At 43.6% G+C, this 19,256-nt stretch overlaps 1 protein-coding gene and 1 non-coding gene across 3 annotated transcripts in view; one reads left to right on the top strand and one right to left on the bottom strand.

Moving 5' to 3' along the window:
• Positions 1 to 291: 291 nt before the first annotated feature.
• LOC126336764 (chromosome transmission fidelity protein 18 homolog) overlaps positions 292 to 19,256 on the bottom strand; it is a 443,331-nt gene continuing 424,366 nt past the window's right edge. For both annotated transcript variants that reach the window (XM_050000773.1, XM_050000774.1), the window contains exon 20: positions 292 to 548. In XM_050000773.1, coding sequence (XP_049856730.1) covers positions 445 to 548 — 104 coding nt within the window. In that variant the 3' untranslated portion in view covers positions 292 to 444. The remainder of the gene's footprint in view (positions 549 to 19,256) is intronic.
• Positions 9,717 to 9,791, top strand: Trnat-ugu (transfer RNA threonine (anticodon UGU)). The gene has a single exon. It is a non-coding gene; the product is annotated as a tRNA-Thr (tRNA).

Raw genomic sequence — 19,256 nt, 5'->3', positions numbered from 1 at the left:
TCCGAAATGGATGAGCCATCTACATATTTAATTATTTTGTACGAAACCCTCCGTGCACCAGTCCTACCCACTCTTTCCGGATTTTTACACAATAAAATCGACTTAATCAGATTAATTTTTTATAATGTCGCCGAAGACGTGCGTAATGCCAGTTACTAGTTGGCCAAAACTGTAAAACAGATCATATAGCATAGTTTCAGTTGGTAAAGCTATAGGAAATAATAACTTTCAGTTCAGATTGAAACTTGCTAAAAACATTTCAAACAAAAAAACTACAAAGAAAAAGCAAACTAAAAATAAATACAAAAATTTTATTTTGCAATAATCAATTGACACACGTTAATCAACAGCACGTAATTAAAAACTGTATTCTGTACACGAAGGATCTCGTTATAGACAATATTCTGCCCGGGCGTCAGACCCACTACAAAGTCTCTTTGCTGTCTATGCAAGGTCCTTCATCTTGATGGTCTTCCTGACAGCGTTACTGAAGCCCTCCTTGAAATGGAACCATATGTCACTCTTCACAATCTCATCGATACGGCGACCTGCAATAAAAAAAAACTATTTAGTTCACTTAAAAAAATATTGCATGTTTATTTAACACTCACATCGCGACGACACAAACAAAATGTGGATAATGAAAGGGGAAAAAACATTGGGTGAAAATCACAAATAGTTCACTATTATTATTAAAAAGAAGAATGTATTTCAAGCGCTGGAGGCTCATCTTCAGGTGCTTATCACTATGCCATCAATAGTTTTAGATTAAGATTCCCGCTGGCCCTGTTAGGCAAATACATTTCAGTTGCGTGATGAAATAAGACTGACTAAAACACAAATTTGTACAAAATTTACACTGAGGTGACGAAAGTCTTGGGATACCTCCTAACATCGTGTCGGACATTCTTTTACCCAACGCAGTGCAGCAGCTCGACGTGGCATCGACTCAACGACTCGTTGGAAGTCCCCTGCAGAAACACTGAGCCATGCTGTCTCTATAGCCGTCCATAATGAAGGAAGTGTTGCCGGTGCAGGATTTTGTGCACGAAACGACCTCTCGATTATGTGTCGTAAATGTTCGATGAGATTCATGTTAGGCGATCTGGGTGGCCAAACCATTCGCTTAAACTGGCCAGAACGTTCTTCAAACCAACCGCGAAAAATTGTAGCCTGGTGACATTGCGATTTGTCATACACAAAAATTTCATCGTTGTTTGGGAACATTCCATGTAAATACAACCCTCACCATTATGGAGCCATCACGAAGTTGCACGGTGCCTTTGTTGACAATTTGGGTTCATGATTCCAAAGGGGTCTGCGCCATCAGCTCTTACCAACTGAAATTGGGCCTCGTCTGACCACGCCACGGTTCTCCAGACGTCTAGGGCCCAATCGACATGGCCATGAGCCCAGGAGAGGGGCTTCAGGAAATGTTGTACTACTAGCAAATGCACTCGAGTCGGTCCTCTGCTGTCACAGCCCACTAGCGCCAGGGTGCAAAAAAGGGCAGCTCGTTTTGTGTTATCACGTAATATGGGAGAGAGTGTGGCAGATATGATACGTGAGTTGGGATGGAAGTCATTAAAGAAAAGACGTTTTTCGTCGCGGCGACATCTATTTACGAAATTTCAGTCTCCAGCTTTCTCTTCCGAATGCGAAAATATTTTGTTGAGCCCAACCTACATAGGTAGGAATGATCATCAAAATAAAATAAGAGAAATCAGAGCTCGAACAGAAAGGTTTAGGTGTTCGTTTTTCCCGCGCGCTGTTCGGGAGTGGAATGGTAGGGAGATAGTATGATTGTGGTTCGATGAACCCTCTGCCAAGCACTTAAATGTGAATTGCAGAGTAACCACGTAGATGTAGATTTCGCCGAACTGCCCTGCCGGATACGTTCGTCGTATGACCCAGATTGAATTCTGCGGTTATTTCATACAGTGTTGCTTGTCTGTTAGCACTGACAATTCTACGCAAACCTCGCTGCTCTCGGTGATTAAGTGAAGGCCGTCTGCCATTGCGCTGTCTGTGGTGAGAGGTGAAAAGTATTGTCGGCCGGTGTGGCCGTGCGGTTCTAGGCGCTTCAGTCTGGAACCGCGTGACCGCTACGGTCGCAGGCATGGATGTGTGTGATGTCCTTAGGTTAGTTACGTTTAATTAGTTCTAAGTTCTAGGCGACTGATGACCTCAGAAGTTAAGTCGCATATTGCTCAGAGCCATTTTTAAAAGTATTCTCGGTACACTCTTGACACTGTGGATCTCGGAATATTGAATACCCTAACGATTTCCGAAATGGAATGTCCCATTCATCTAGCTCGGGCTACTATTCCGCGTTCAAAGTCTCTTAATTGCCGACACATGCCATAATCACTTTTTCACATGAATCACCTCACTTCAAACGAGAGCTCCGTCAATGCAGCGTCCTTTTATACCTCGTGTTCGTGACACTACCGCCATCTGTATATGTGCATAACACTATTCCATGACAGTTGACACCTCAGGCTATTTAGTGCTTGTGTTATCAAATGTACGGACCTCAAGCGTGAATAACGCTGTCAAACATACATTTTGTGCGTTACACAGGTTTACTTATGTTAACATTTCCAATGCCTTTGTACGTTACAAAAGTACAGACTTCATATAGACTAACGGTATACCAGTTCTTTGTGTTTTTTTTCCTACTATAAAACGTGTCTGAAGTTAACATGACAGCTCCCTGTAGATTACAGAGGTGACTTGTCTGCTGTGTGTGGTAACAACAGATAGACTGTTAGTTTTTTGGAAGAAAGAATTCTGTCAAATTACTGAAGAAATTGATTTATTATGGTTTTGGAAAAGTTTTCATTGTGCACGAAAATATTTCAGATGGTTGTAACAGATACAGTGTTTTCCCTTTGGTTTCTGCATAAAGTGTACTTTCAGTCTATCCCGGATGATGTTTTGTAAGTTTCTGTTTTGGTACACGGCGTTAGTCATTGTGCGTTTTTCGCAGTGGTTGAACGTAAAACCCCAGCGTGCTCTTTGCGGCGTATTTGGAAATTTCTTAATATTTTTCCAGAGTATAAAACTCAGGTAACTGTTGCACTGTAATCTGTACACTCAAGTTCCTACACGTTCGGGTTGTTAATGTGTGGTGTACGAGATTGGTTATAACCGAAAAACGATTGTGAGTGAAGGCGTTTTACCTTTCCCTTTATATTTTTTTCCAGACACGTCTCCAACAAAAACCATAATGGACAAGATTTTAAAAAGCGAGTCGACGTAGTGTAGAAATCGCCCATGCAAGAATTCGATTAACTACCAGCACCCCGATTACAATTAACAAACACTGAATTCATGCTTCGGTTTACCATTTCCTCGATGGTTGCATTTGATTTAAAAGTGAAAAGTTATGGAAAAGAAATGACCACACAGAATAAACGACAAATTCAATTGAGAGAAAGACTGTTGAATAGAGAACTAACAGCAGAAAAAGTCAATATCAACACATGAAAAAAACTGTAATTTCTTTTAGAGCGATGCCATATGGAGGAATAGCGGAACCTATTTGAATAATACGTTGGGCTTAGTACTATCATACGCATTGCGCGGCTTTTGTAATGTTATTAGTTACTCGATTCGAGTTGCAAATCTCACAATTATCAACCGGTGAATACACATATACCTTCTAAATTTACTGATTTGCAAAATGTTATTTATCCTACGGATTTGACCATGCCGCAGCCGATGGGCTTGCAGAAAATCCTGTCTGCCTATTGAATCTCTGTAGCATCACTCCGACAAAAACGTAATCAAATACTGGAAAATCCCTATTTTATAATAATATATTTACCTCTGGTCAATAATCGTGATCCACGACGAATCACTGAAGGCATACTGTGAACGCTACGCCTGATAATTCAAAAGACCGCAATGTTTGGTAACTTTGTTGTGTGATCGCTGAAGGAGAATAGTGAGTTTACAGCGAAGTGGTCACATACATATTTTTTCTCTGATGTAATAATTCATCCCAGCATGCGTAAACTACATAGGTACAACACCACTAAGTACAACTTACAAGATTTTCTCAAGTATACTAAACAGAAGACACAAAACTGCCCAGATGGCATAATTGAGGAAATCAGTGTAGTCTATGACCAGATGAACAACTGATCAAACATCTGCGACAAGACAAATAATGAAAAAGTTCCATGAACATCATACAGATCTGCACTTCTTATTCATCGATTTCAAACACGTTTTTGACGCCATAAATCAGCAAGAATTATACAGAGTGTTGAGAGAAGTTGGTATACGTCCTAAACAAATAAACCTAATGAGAATAACAATGACAGAGACAGGAGCAAGAATAAAGTTAGTTAAAAGAACAAATGAAAGCTTTGTGTTTAAAGGCGTGAAGCAAGGTGATAGTCTCTCCATTATATTATTCAATATAGCCCTGCATAGCGTACTAAATCAAATCAATGAAGGAGGCAGTATATTTTTTTATGAAAACTAGACAGATTTGTGCATTTGTTGAGGGCATGGCAATAGTTGAACGAAATTCCAATACACTTAAGAAACATACCTGGCGGTGGAACCAACGGCATTAAAAATCGGCCTCATAATAAACTAAAATAAAACGAAATATATGATGTAAAACTTGAGGCCAGAAGAATCCCTAAATATCTAAATATAAATGGGAAATGTTTCGAAGGATCGTTCTTGTTTAGCTACCTACTATCCTTAATATCAGACGATAACAGCACTGAAAAGGCTAAAAGGGAAAGGATACAAGCAGGCAACCGAGTTTACTTTGTACAGCTATAACTCTTCAGAAACAACTCTTTCGGAAGAAGAACGAAACTCCTTAGTTCGCCCATTTGTCACATATGGGTAAGAGTATGATTGCTCATAAAAAATGCTTTAGAAATCTTTGGACGCAAACTACTACGCGAAATTTATTGTCCAGTAAGAGAGGAAGAAGGCTGGAGGATACGCCATAAAATCGAGCTACAAACCTTAATACAAGACAGAGATATAGTAAAATTTATCTCATCACACCGAATGTAATGGCTATGACACGCGAAGATTCAAATGGCTCTGAGAACTATGGGACTTAACATCTGAGGTCATCAGTCCTCTAGAACTTAGAACTCCAGACTGAAGCGCCTAGAACCGCTCGGCCACCACGGCCGGCGACACGCGAAGAGAATTGTGGAGGACAGAATAGAAAAGAAAATGTTGAAAGGTGTGATCGCTGCTATTAAACGAAAAAGACGATCCAAAAGAAATAAGACCGATGAAGTAATGAAATACGGGGGTGGAACAGACCTGCAAAATAAACTGAGAAACATGGAAGCGAAACGAAGCGCGTTCATAAGTAACGCAACACTTTTTTTTCTGGAAGGAAGTTGGTTAACTTCAGGATTTAATACACCATACTATTCTCGAATCGTTTGTCTACAAAACCCAACTTTTCGCCATTATCTCCGTTCACTACCATGGCCTTACGCCACCTTAATGGGAGGGCTTGCGAAGTCCGTATGGTGCCACTACACAGCTCGAAGTCGGAGCTGCACCAATAACCTCATCACCCACGTACTACTTCACGTGGAGTGTTCCTTCACTAGACCACACAGATGAATGTCGGAAGGTGCGAGATCCGGGCTGTAGAGTGGATGAAGAAGAACAGCCCAACGAAATTTTGTGAGCTCTTCTCGGGTGTGCAGACTTGTGTGTTGCCTTGCGGTGTCACGGAGAAGGAGAAGTTCGTTTGCATTTTTGCGAATATGCTGAAGCCTCCGCACATTCCAACACTGCAGTCGTCACAGCTCTCCGCGGCCGGGCGGCACGCGGGAGGTAGGACGAGTTTGCGCGGTCTTCGTGCTACGACGACAGATGTTTCGCCCAACCACTCACGATGCTTTTGTTCACTGCCAGGCCCCGGCAGACATTCCGCAAGCGCCTATGAATATCTGCGATGCTCTGGTTTTCCTCCAGAAGAAACTCAACGACAGCTCTCTGTTCGGAACGCACGCTCGTTACAGACGCCACATTGAACGCTATGGATAGCGCTTCCACTTGTCTGAACTTCATAAAACTGCAAGAGATGAAGCGGGAATATTCCACGATGTCTCTCAACAAATTCCGCATTTTTCAACCGAAATGGGTCGAGAAGAGAGTGTGATCCATTAAGTATTGATGACCGCTCGTAATTGACGAAGCCAAGGCTCACCATCGGCTGTGACGCAACAGAAGGAGAAAAAGGAGGAGGAGGAGGAGGAGGAGGAGGAGGAGGAGGAGGAGGAGAAGACGAAGAAGAAACAGAAAAATATATCAACCACAAGCTGTCCTCAACTCGTAGATTGGTTTGAACTCCTCAGTGCTTTACAAGACATCTTATTGGAGTTGCTATGGGTCTACCTTCCTCCGACCTTTGAACTGACTTATCCTGCCGTTTATAGGCGGAGCAATGGTTCACTGTAGACTCCGAACCACGGTGCAGTTTGGAATTTTTCACATTAAAATGTCATTCCCAGAGGTGAAAGAACAGTTAAATAACACAAAAAATTGTAGGCGCGATTGGAGAGACCCTGTGGGTTTGTAGCCTGACACGTACTCACCTAGGCACTGACCTACATCCATAAAACGACCAACATACTCAGGGAGAATATTATGCAAGAGGACAAACTTTAGGTGGTGATTCATTACACGAAATGGAACCATAACGTTTATATGAACGTGTCTCCGGAAACTGACGGCCAGTCTAAATAAAACATTAGTACTGTTACATTACACACTGCACAGTATTAATTTGTTATTTAATTTAAGCATATTTCCGAACTTATCGAATTGTAGCATCAGTAATGATTTAGCAGGAACTATTGGCGATCACATAGACTTAAGTAAATTGTACACCCTCTCAATCATAATTTTAGTAAGATTTTTGCTTCCTTTCGAGCCTCTTACAACAAAAAAATTAATGGCGTTGCGTACAGGGTGTTCGGAAATTTCCATTACAACTTATAGGACTTGTAGGAGGGCAGTGAGTACTTGATGTTTCCCAAGAGGATCCCGTGTCCGCAAACATACAGTTTCCGTTCTACAGCCGTTTGAAAACATGTTTGCTGATTTCATTTGATGTATATGCTACATCTATGACTTGGTCCGAGCCTCATTCACGTGCCTGTGAGTGTTAGAGCAATATGGTTGCGTAAAAGTTTGCAGAATACACAGGCATGATCCTTCAGACCGATAACGGAAGAGCTAGTTGTCTCCTTGATCAAGATCGTTCTCCACAACGTCCAACTAAATCGCTTACCCTTTTCGCCACAATTATGCAACAGCTTTGAGAAACGGCACCTTCACCGTCAACAACCGTGACTGTGCTGCTCCAAGGACGTGCCGCAGACTGAACTGGAAGAGAACCCGTCAACGAGTATGCGAGCAATTTCTTTCGGTATTAATGAATGGATTTGTAAAACAAGTGATGTACTGGGTCACGCCCGATGAATAATTTGTAAAATGCTTTCAAATGATTATATCATGGAAACTTTATGTTTCTGGACACGAGTTCCAATCCAAAATATTATCTACTCACTCCCTTGTACTAGTTCTAGAAGTTTGTAAGGGGAATTTCCGATCACCTCGTATATCCAAAATATTATCTACTCACTCCCTTGTACTAGTTCTAGAAGTTTGTAAGGGGAATTTCCGAACACCTCGTATAATCACATATACCATATTATGAACAACTTTCCCGGCCCGTACTGTGCATGAATACTATGGTGCCATGCAATGTAGTATAGAAAACAAGCCAAATGTGCAGCTTAGCTGTCGTTAGTCACACGAGACGGCCGGCCCTTTGGAACAACGTGATGGACTCGCTCCGCGCTCACCACCAGAATGCAGATGCACTAACTGCTGCGAACTCCATCACACATCGGAGGAAAAGTTATCTCCGTGCAGATCCACGCGACCACGAGAATGCGTTTCTGCGCCGGTGATACGTTATTTTGTGCGAGCTATGTGAAATATCGCCGATCCGCAGTCGAAGCGTTTCTCGCAAGAGACGGAAACCTGGAAGGAAACATTTGCAGCATGCAGCATCAACTAGGCCTCATGGAACAGCAGGCCAATTTAAACAAGGTAACTATAATCCTGATTAAGACCACGCGAAAGATGTGTGTGTCCGCAAGCAAAAAAGCTTTCACAAGTCACTTCCAGAAGCAATTTATGCAAGTTGTCTGGCTTGGAAATATCCCCATCACGTAGACCTCCAAAAGTTTCGCCGTATTCCAGAACCAGCTTCCGCAAGTCTGTGGAAACAGTTTCTTGCATTTTCCACCTTGTTGCAAGTACTTGCCTAACTTACCAGTTGCTGAAACTTCTACTCAAACTTGCAGAAGTTTCGTGTGTGCAATACCGACACGAAAATGTCAGTGCTGATAAGGAGAATGGCGCAGAGACAGATGTGCCGAAACAAATGTACCACTGGAATCCTAAAAGCATGTGTATATAATTCATCGAAAAAGCGCGGAATGGATGGTTAGTGCCTTTGGGAGAGTGGACTAAACAGCGAGGTCATCAGTCCCATAGGATTAGGGAAGGATGGGGAAGGAAGTTGTCCGTGCCCTTTCAACAGGAACAATGCCGCCATTTCCCTGAAGCGATTTAGGGAAATCACGGGAAACCTAAATCAAGGATGACCGGACGCGAGTTTGAACCGTCGTTCTCCTGAATGGGAGTCCAGTGTGTTAACCGCTGTGCCACCTCGCTCGGTGGCGCGGAATGAATTTATTGATTGCTTTATTCTCCAGACGGGGAAGTTGAATCCCTTACAGACGTCTTTGAATTTTAGCTGATTTTTTAAATGTTAGTATGAACATAAACCTATTACATTTGTAATAAAAGTAATAAGCACTGTTCCCAAAAATCGAAGGCTAACTGAAATCTAAGCTCTTGTTGATACAGCATGCCGCATTTTTGTATTCTGTTTTCGAATATTTGTTGTAAAATATACGACATTTGTTCAAAATTAGCATACGACGTTCTTCGAAAGGTTTTCATCCGAGCGAAGTCTTCTGATTTCGGTCCAATCAATAGGGTATTTTAATACATAAAATACGTACGCCTCTGTATTCATATCCTGAAACAAATATTTATTTTTCTCTAACTTTGTTTTCGGTAACGATTTTTCTTGAATACTAATACTAATAATAATAATAATAATAATAATAATAACGCAACAATTGTGGCGACTGCTCTGTTTTTTAAACACGAAGCTACGAACTTCTACTTCCCTCCCTCACGACGCAACTCTTGTGGAAATACTCCTACAGGTACTTGCAGAAAGTTCCTGAAATTAACTTGCCAAAGCGACTTGCAGAAGTAAACTTCCGCTAGCTCTTGTTCTAATATAAACACCTTAGCAAGTGCTTGCAGAAGTTACTTTATATTTACTAAGATGGTATCTGTTCTTTGGGACATGTCTGAAAGATCAGATACAATCTTAGTATATATATAGTTAAGGCTCACCGGCCACTTGACCATCTTCTTCTTCTGTGCGAATGCACAAACAGTGCCCGAACTCTTACGGGAATCGGCAACAAGCAGCGAGCAATGAGTATAATGGGCGGGGGCACTACGAATGTAGTGCGGGACAATACGTTGAGAATGTGGGTTTCGCGGGAAGCGTGCTGGAGATAAATCCCTGCAGTCGCGCTGTCCTCTGTGCCCTCGGTGGCTCAGATGGATAGAGCGTCTGCCATGTAAGCAGGAGATCCCGGGTTCGAGTCCCGGTCATGGCACACATTTTCATCTGTCCCCGTTGACGTAGGTCAACGCCTGTAAGCAGCTAAGGGTGTTCATTTCTTGGTAAGAAGTTACTTTGTACTTGCTGTGGAAGCGCGTCTCAGTGCTCTTCACGAAACGAGGACACATCCCGTGCGACCTTTCGGAAAAAAAGAAAGCTACCATACACACACACACACACACACACACACACACACCCCTTGTCACCGAGAAATTAAATGAGGGAATGAAAATGATGAAACCAGTGATACCCTCCTTTAAAAATAACTCTACGGATAACGGTAGAACAAAGCGCATTATATCGTTCCACGTGCTGGTTAACAACCTTTGGAGTTAACTGTAGGACTCTCCAAGTCCTACAAAACACGTGTTTCCTATGGCCAGCGGAATTACACGAAGAGCTACAAGAAAAATGCCTCCAACTGAAAACACAAGACGCGGCACAACAAATCTTTCACAAAATCGAAGATTTTACTGGCATCTTTTAGACAATTTCTAACTATAGGGACTATTCACCTACAGGGATGGCATAAAAGCAGAGTACCACGAGTGATACTTCAGTTATGCAGAAAATACCTAAAAATCAGTCACCCATTCAAACTGCGTCCGAACAGGCCTCGGAAGACCGACCGACCGAGCGCCGTGTCATCCTCAGACGAATGGCATCATCGGATGCGGATACGGAGTGGCTTTACTCGCCGTTATCACGTTCGTGACCCGGAGCCACTACGACTCAGTCAAGCAGCTCGTCACCTGTAATCACGAGGATGACTGCACACCGGTAGGTCGACAGCAGACGGCGGCCCAGAAGGCCACTCATCCAAGTGCCAACCTCGCCCGACGGAACATAACATTAATAATCCGACAGAAACTGGTGTATCCACCGTGGCCAGTGACCGTTTATCCAAACTGCCATAGCCCAATAAAATGAACAAAATACGATAACGATTAAAGAAGGGAAGAGAAGTTATACGAGATCCCAGGCACTGACTCAAAAGAGAAATGAAAGATTCTACCCCACTTTACGCACAAAGAGTGAAATTATCAAAAATGATAAAGTTTCAGTTAAATCACAAAAAAATTTGGAGCGCCGAGGCGTCCAACTCTGTACCAGCCGCCGCGCACATTGCACAAGCCGGCACTACGTGCGGACCAGTAGCGTACCATGTTGAAAACCACGTCCACATTCAGGAGAGGGCAGCTTCACCAACGCCATATCTGCCCGGCAAACATGTACGCGCCGCAGAAACACGACTGTCATTCTCTGGCGTCGGTCGGTTCCGGTCCCAGGGGATCGCAGTTCGCAGCGCGCACAGAGCGAACCAGTGAGCGAGCGAACGAACGAACGAACGCGGGGAGCGAATTAGGCAGAGCAGGGCGTTATCTCGCCCTCTCTCTTAATCGCTGATTGGTTTACTCAGACCGCGAGAGCGCGCTCAACTTAGCAGAGTAATTATTCGGTGTAATTACGCATGACAATCCTATCAGGGCGCACGACCGCGGGCATACGAATCTCATTAGCTGAACAAACGGACGCAAAGGAAATACAATAACGGCTGCTGACGCTAGACAAACAGCACCACTAAATTAGACAAATGCGCCGAGCGCGGAGCTCGCAGGGAAAGTATAATCAGTTTTACGGAGCTCCCCAACTGTAACTGACGGCGGAAAGAAGAGGAGCTCTCGGTTTAACCGCGGCCCGCCCGCGTTTACATTCCGACTCTGAGGGGCAGGACCTATTAGCTGTCCTTCCGCAGACGTGCACCGGAATTAGCTCCCGTGGACTGCGACTGCAGTTTCAACGAGGTCCCGTAATATGGTCGCCGTAATATGTTATACTTGCGTGGTGGCCACTGGCACGCCAAACAACAGGAGTCACTAAACGCACAGCTACTTCTGTAATGCGAAAGCACTCGTACGGCCTGTAACATTTTGTACTATCAAAACACTACCCCATTTTTATTCCACTCGTGGATGGTGGATGGGACCCGGCCGCGGTGGCCGAGCGGTTCTAGGCGCTTCGGTCCGGAACCGCACGACTGCTACGGTCGCAGGTTCGAATGCTGCCTCGGGCATGGATGTGTGTGATGTCTTTAGGTTAGTTAGGTTTAAGTAGTTCTAAGTTCTACGGGACTGCTGACCAAAGCAGTTAAGTCCCAAAGTTCTCAGAGCCATTTGAACGATTTGATGGTGCATGGGAAGACTGAATTTGTACAACTGACTTTGTATCCTAAATAGTTCAACTATTTCGTAATGGTTTCAGGTCGCAGACAGATATGAACATCAGAATGTCTTTTAATCAAAAATGGTTCAAATGGCTCTGAGCACTATAGGACTTAACATCTGAGGTCATCAGTCCCCTAGAACTTAGAACTAATTAAACCTAACTAACCTAAGGACATCACACACATCCATGCCAGAGGCAGGATTCGAACCTGCGACCGTAGCAGTCACTCGGTTCCAGACTGTAGCGCATAGAACCGCACGGCCACCCCGGGCGGCTGTCTAATAATCCATTTCCTTTCTCCAAGACCTGTTCAAAAAATATTACAGTATAATATTCAATTATACATGACTTTATTAAAACGCAACACAAAATTTACTATGATGATGATTGGACTGTGGGGCGCTCAAGTGCGGGGACATCACCGCCTGTACAAAGCCCCAATTTTTACACATTCCGATTTTTTGTGCACTGTCGGATCTAGCCACAGTCACGAATGATGATAATGATGAAACGATGAGGACAACACAAACACCCAGTCCCCGGCCAGAGAAAATCCCGAAGCCGGTCGGGAATCGAGCCCGGGCCCCCGTGGTCCAGGGGCAGCAACGCTAGCCACTAGACCACGAGCTGCGGACGAATTTACTTTGACTCCCCTGTAACAGCACACAACGCAGGTACCCCGGGCAATGTAACCTGTCCTCTTGTTGTGGTTAACAGGAAACAAATTGAGACACAAGTAAAATATACAGTGGCCATTGAGTCCATCGACTTCAGTAGCAGGTTTGCGTTACTAGGTTGGTGTACAACATTGTAGCGTTATTGTTTTGATGTTGGTATTCTGATTGCCTTGGGTTTATTTATGGTCATTTTTTATTTGTAATACACTGTTGCTATCTGAGATTACATATTATCATTTGGGGATAGTAAGCGGAGCTGTGGACGCTAGAAAATGGAGTACCAAGTGGAGAAATCGAACATTTACGACATTATCTGCTGTTTGAGTTCAAATAGAGGGGTGACAGCAGACGCGGCAGCCAGAAACACTTGCGCCGTGTATGGACGTATTATCATTGGACAGAGGAAAGCAAAAAATTAGTTTTCTCGTTTTAAGGAGGAGTTGAAGGATCTCACATTAATGACTCACCACGTTTAGGAAGACCGTCGTGGTTTGATGAAGATCGTTCAAACGCATTAATCCACAAAGATCCACATCATTGTACTCTAGAACTGGCAAATGTGATGTACTGTGATCATTCCACCATTGTGCGACATTTGAATTTAACTGGGAAGGTTCAAAAATTGGGTGTATGGGTACCGCATACCCTAAGCCAAAATCAAAAACGTCAATAGTTGCTCACATGTGCATCTCTGCTTGCTTGTCAATTGGCTCCTGAACAACAACGACCATTCCTATACTGTATCGTTATTGCCGATGAGAAACGGTGTCTTTATGCTAACCTAAGGAAAATAAACGAATGGTTGAGCCCAAACAATGTTACAACTCCCCGAGCAAAGTCCTTCGCGCATCGACGAAAAATAATATATGGTCGAATAGCGACGGTGTCGTCTTCTATAAACTGCTTCCCCGAGGTATAACCACCACATCTGACGTTTACTGTCTACAACTAGGTGTCCTGCAGACGGTATCGGCGAACGATGATCACGAAGACTGTAAGAAGCGACGCTACTTCACGATAACGCCCGTCAGCATTTCGCTAGACTGACAGAAGACACTATAGACGTGCGGTGTTGGGAAGTCATCCCGCACCCACCTTATTCACCTGACCCAGGGCTCTGACATTGTTAAAATCTGAGAGCGCAGGTTCAGGTCTTTCGTATATAGTGTCTTTTTCGCCCTCTATCGAACAGCCTTGAAGGAACTTCTTTTCTAGATGAAAATGCGCTCCGAACATGGATCGACGAGTTCTTCGCCTCAAAATCACACGATTCCTAAAGTTGTGAAATCGAAAACTCACCACACCGTTGGCAGACTTGTAAATAGTGAAGGAGAGCATATTACTCATGATTAAAATCTCTCTTACGTGTATTTGTTGTGCTTATTAAACTTATGGAAATACACTACGAACTTATACACCAACACTTAGACGAGTAGCATTTCTACATTTTTTTGTTATTAGTGTAAGCTGTACTCCCACAAACCTTCAACTCAAGTATGTATTTTCCTTGTGTTTCCATTTGTCTACTGTCATGTACACCAAGAGGACGAGTTACGTTACCCCGGGTACCTAGACTGTAAGCTAGTACGGGGGAGAGTCAAACTCAATTCCTTCGTAGGTTAGGCGCAAATTGAGACGCGTATAGCGCGTGTGGCGCGACGCAGCGCAGCGCGCGTTTTTGTGACTTCACAGCTTCAAATGGGACCGCGCAAATTGCGACGCGACACGCGCCTGCGTCAGGTCGCGCGGAGTTGTGGTTGAGGCACAGTTTCTCGCGCCGCGCGTCGCGCTTGCCTCGCTAGCACTGTGGGAAATTTGAGGCGGGGAGCGGAAAAGTAGCCAGGCCATATGCTCACATCGGAACGACGCATATGAGCAGTGGTAATATTGCCCATACGATAAATTTTGTTTTACTGTGTACTAAATTTTATTGCCTTTGGGTAGTGTTTCGTTTTTCGCCATTTAAACGCTCCAGCTTTCTTCGTTAGCACGTTATACTCTTCTGTTATTTATATCTGCATAGTTTTGTTTTGTTTTTCTTCTGTCAAGAAATATGTATACTTCAGTAACTGATGAGCCATTGGCCGCTGGAATTGCACCATATGCCTCCGCAATGTTTTAGATCGCAAGAACGGACAGACTGTAGTGAATAAAGAAGCAAGGAATATTATAAAATTATGTGATTAAGAATCAAGGCAGGAAAGTAAAGCAAGGTTATCTTCTCGCTGCCTAGTAAGTTAGCGTATCTGTACGATCTGTTACAAAAATAAAAAAAAAGTATAATCTCCACAGGTGTGATCCCTTTGTGCTTCTGGTAAAAAGAGTCCAAGATCTTAAGTATGGAAGTTTCACTGTGATTACTGTGATATAAATGTAATAATGTAATACGACACACTGTACTACATGCATGTGAACAACATATTTCCACTGCAAGCTAGAAACAGTCGAAATGCAGTCACAAATAACGATGTTTTAACTGGTTCGCCGTGATGAGAAAAAGCATTTCAATTGTTGGATGGACATTATCAGCATTAATAATCTAATTATACAACAACAGGCTACACAAATGAAGAAAAAATGGTCGGTATTATTACGAAAGTAGGAATATCCTAAAAGAGTGTTATGATTAGATATAATTAATTTGTTGAAATGTGCTGCTAACAAAGGCAGATCTACTTTCATGACAGTGTTTTTCGAACTGCATCTCACAAGGCACACATGGTTAGCTTGTGCATTCCTGTCGCGCGAATTATCCTTCGCTGCTGACAATAACTGCCCATTGTGTTGTGCGACAGATAAATTGGTCATTTTTCTCAATAACAACTATTTTATTCGCGATCACGCATTGTCAGTTTGGCAAGCCCTAGGTGAGTAAACAGTATCTGGCATGTGCCTATCATTCCGCCTGAAGGAACGCTCGTCATTATTTTAATACTGCTCAGATCAAGAGAAGGAATAAAATCCTTAGGTAAGTTTCCATTCCAGTCGCTTAGTGTTAAAAATACGATTGGTTGCGGGGATTCCACCAAAATTCCAACAGATTTGCCAATCTGTTTTTGTGTGAGTTGTTAACCTTTTCTCATTCGAAGAAGCATCACCATTTATGAGTAAAGGCCATATTTCTCTTGGTGACTGGTTTAATTGTACTTCCTTTGTCACAATGTAATTTGCCAAACTCATCTCACAGCAGCTATTGAGACAGAATTCCGAAACGGAGGGCCTCATTAAACAAGTAATTGGCAATCACAGAGCTTAATAGCTTACTAGAAACCTCATAGTATCGGTTTGCAGTAACATAAAAGAAGAAATTTCATTTTTATTTCCATACTAGGAAGCTCTTGTTTCACTAGCTGTCGATAACTCTTAAAAAATTAGTCACTGGAGTGAAATAAATAAAAAAAGAAGTAGTGATATATCGCCATAGATAAGAAAGTTCCGTGTGTTTAATAATTGGCAAAACACTCTCCTCCTAGTGTGCTATCATTCGCCAAACTTTCGTTTCAATGTCTCGAACGGTTTAGGAGATACGAGAGACGTTGCGAGTATTTCATTCTCGCGGGCGTGAGATCGGAAGTGAGCGCGCTGCATGGTATCTATTTTATCGAGATCGGAGGCAGACAGAGATCTCCTCCCAAGTCTAAACAAAAATTCTGCATGTTAGCTAAATTTCATACGCAGCAACATAGGGTGTAATACGCATCAAACGCAAAATCATGGCGACCCCTAATTTTCGTTGCAAACTTTTTGAGTTTTGCGTAGCGTCTTACTAAAATGTGTACATCACAATAAGAATGGTCATTAGCGAGGTGATGGGCACTTCGTCACGAAGCTGACATATAACGCTAGAAGTAAGGCAAAAATCATATATTTTCAGAGAATAGTTTCTGTAAAATTGTTTGAGAAAGATAAGAGGTTGCGCGCGCTTCGGTTCAGTCAGCGCAGAGCGTCGCCAGTCGGCGGGACCGAAGTATGGTGTACGCGTCGCAATATGCGCTGGACCCGCGTGACCCATGCGGAACGTGCGTGTCGCGCTGTAGTGTCTTGTCACGTCACACGTGCTATACGCGTCTCAATTTGCGCGTAACCTTACAGTTTTTAACGCCGTCATGTTTACGTCAGCCGTGCACTGTGGTACGTTTTTGAACAGGCCTTGAGGAGAGAAACTGGATTACCGAATACATAACATCGGGTGATATTCAGGAAAGACCTGCTGTGTCCGTATCTTCGAAACGAACAACGGTACAAGAAAGGCTATCATGCTGGTTAATGTCCCCTTGTAGCTTGATACTTTTTTTAATTTGTTTTTCTACGAAAAGTTTTTTGGGACGGTCAAAATAGGTGGGGCACAGCCAATTGCAGAATAATTTAGACGAGGTACCTGTACGGTGCTTAAAGTCGCAACTGAATCTAAATAAGAAAAAGTGTCAGATCATCCAAATGAATTCCAAAAGGAACCATTAAAGTTTGGTTCCCCGATCAATCACAGAAATCTAAAGGCTGTAAAATTCATTGAAATACCTTGGGATTGCAATTACGAGGAACTTAAATTAGAAAGGAGGAGGAGATCAGTGTTTAACTCCCCGCTGACAACGACGTCATTGTTCCGATTAAGGAAGGATGGGGAAGAAAATCGGGTGTGCCCTTTCAAAGGAGCCATCACGGCATTTGCCTGAAGCGATTTAGGAAAATCAGGGAAAACCTAAATCAGGATGGCACGACGCGGGTTTGATTTGTTGTTCTCCCGATGCGGACAGTGTAACGGTAGAGTTATAGTCTGAAGGTGTGCTTCGACACAAGTTTCACGCGCTGCGTCAGTCGTGCAACCACGGTGATACCAGTGGTCACGTGAACACTCTCACACCCGTAGACGAGGTCCTGGACGTCCACGGAACACAAACGCCCGCCAGGATCGTCGTATCGCGGCAGTGACAGAGCACAGATAAGAGGGCTCGTGACCACAGACGTGCCAACATGAACTGTTGCCAACCGGTTATTAATAGTAGGACTACGGGCGCACACACACCTCCAGCCCATCTTCCACTCACGCCACAGCATCGACGTGCACAGCTCGACTTGTGCTGTCAGGGGATCACTTGGAATATGGAATGATCCGCTATGGTCTTCACCGACGAACGCATATTCTGCCTGCACGCAAGTGACGGTCGTTTACGCGTACGACATCTACCTTGTGAGTGCTGCCTCGTAGAATGCATTCGACCAAGACATCTGGCACCATTGCAGGAATTATAGTCTGGGGTGCGCTAAACTACAGCTCTCGTTCACCTGTGGTGTTTCTGAACGGAGCGCTAAACGGCGCTCTGTACATCCAAAATGTTGTCAGTCCCGTTCTTTCGCCGTTCGTGCAACAGGAAGATTCGTTTTGTGACAGCAGGCTAATACTCGCCCACACACTGCCCGTGAAACTAACCGTGCAGCACGATCTCCAGGTTTGTCACTTATCGAGCACTTAAGGGATGTGATGGGTCGAGAAGTGACTCGTGCGACTCATCAACAAACAACTCTTTCAGAACAACGTGAACAGGTTGAGCAGGCGTGGCATAAAGTATCTCATCCATAAGATCCACTATATGCCAGAGTTAGTGCGTGCATTGCCGCTCGTGCATGCTATACCACGTACTAATATGGGTGTTTCGGCATGGATCGATGGCTTGTATCTCAGTACAGCTTGTGCTACTGATCTGTAAACGTAATCAATTTCATGTACTCCATATGAGCTGCGCAACAATAAATCATGAGTGAATTGGAAACCTCTCAAAAAATGGCTCTGAGCACTATGGGACTTAAATTCTGAGGTCATCAGTCCCCTAGAACTCAGAAGTCTTAAACCTAACTAACATAAGAACAGCACACACATCCATGCCCGAGGCAGGATTCGAACCTGCGACCGTAGAGGTCGCGCGGTTCCAGACTGTAGCGCCTAGAACCGCTCGGCCCCCCCGGCCGGCGGAAACCTCTGATTTTTTTTCTGGAAATGTAGATGAGTAGCATTCCTACTTCCGATTCGTTCGTGAACTTTGCGCTTCCACAAACCTTCAACCGAATTGTGCATTATCCTTGGGGGTTTCCATTTGTGTGTTGTCACCTCCAGCAAGTGGACGAGTTACGTTTCCCCAGATACCTGCACTGTGTGCTATTACGTGGGAGAGTCAGATTTAGTACCCTGTTCCGCTTTAAATGGCATCATTTTTACGCCAATTGTGCACTGTGGTTCGTTTTTGAAGACGTCTCGAGGAGAGAAAGGGGGTTACCGAATAAAAAACACAGTGCTATTTACGAAAGACGTACTACTGTCTATGTTTATTTTGCTTTTGGACAAAAACTTATTTGAGATGGTCAAGGTAAGTGGAGCACGCCAACTGCAAAATGATTTAGACAACATATCTGTACGATGCGATACGGGGTAATTGATTCCAAGCAATGAAAAGTGTCGGGTCATCCACATGAGCTCTAAATGGATTGTTACTTTAGGTTACACAATAAGTCACAAAAATCTAAAGGTTGCCAATTCAACTAAATACCTAGGGATTGCAGCTACG

The sequence above is a fragment of the Schistocerca gregaria genome, chromosome 2 (genome assembly GCF_023897955.1).
Source record: "Schistocerca gregaria isolate iqSchGreg1 chromosome 2, iqSchGreg1.2, whole genome shotgun sequence".
Lineage (NCBI taxonomy): Eukaryota > Metazoa > Arthropoda > Insecta > Orthoptera > Acrididae > Schistocerca > Schistocerca gregaria.
The sequence above is the reverse complement of the archived record's forward strand: the minus strand, read 5'-3'. Positions and strand labels throughout refer to the sequence as shown.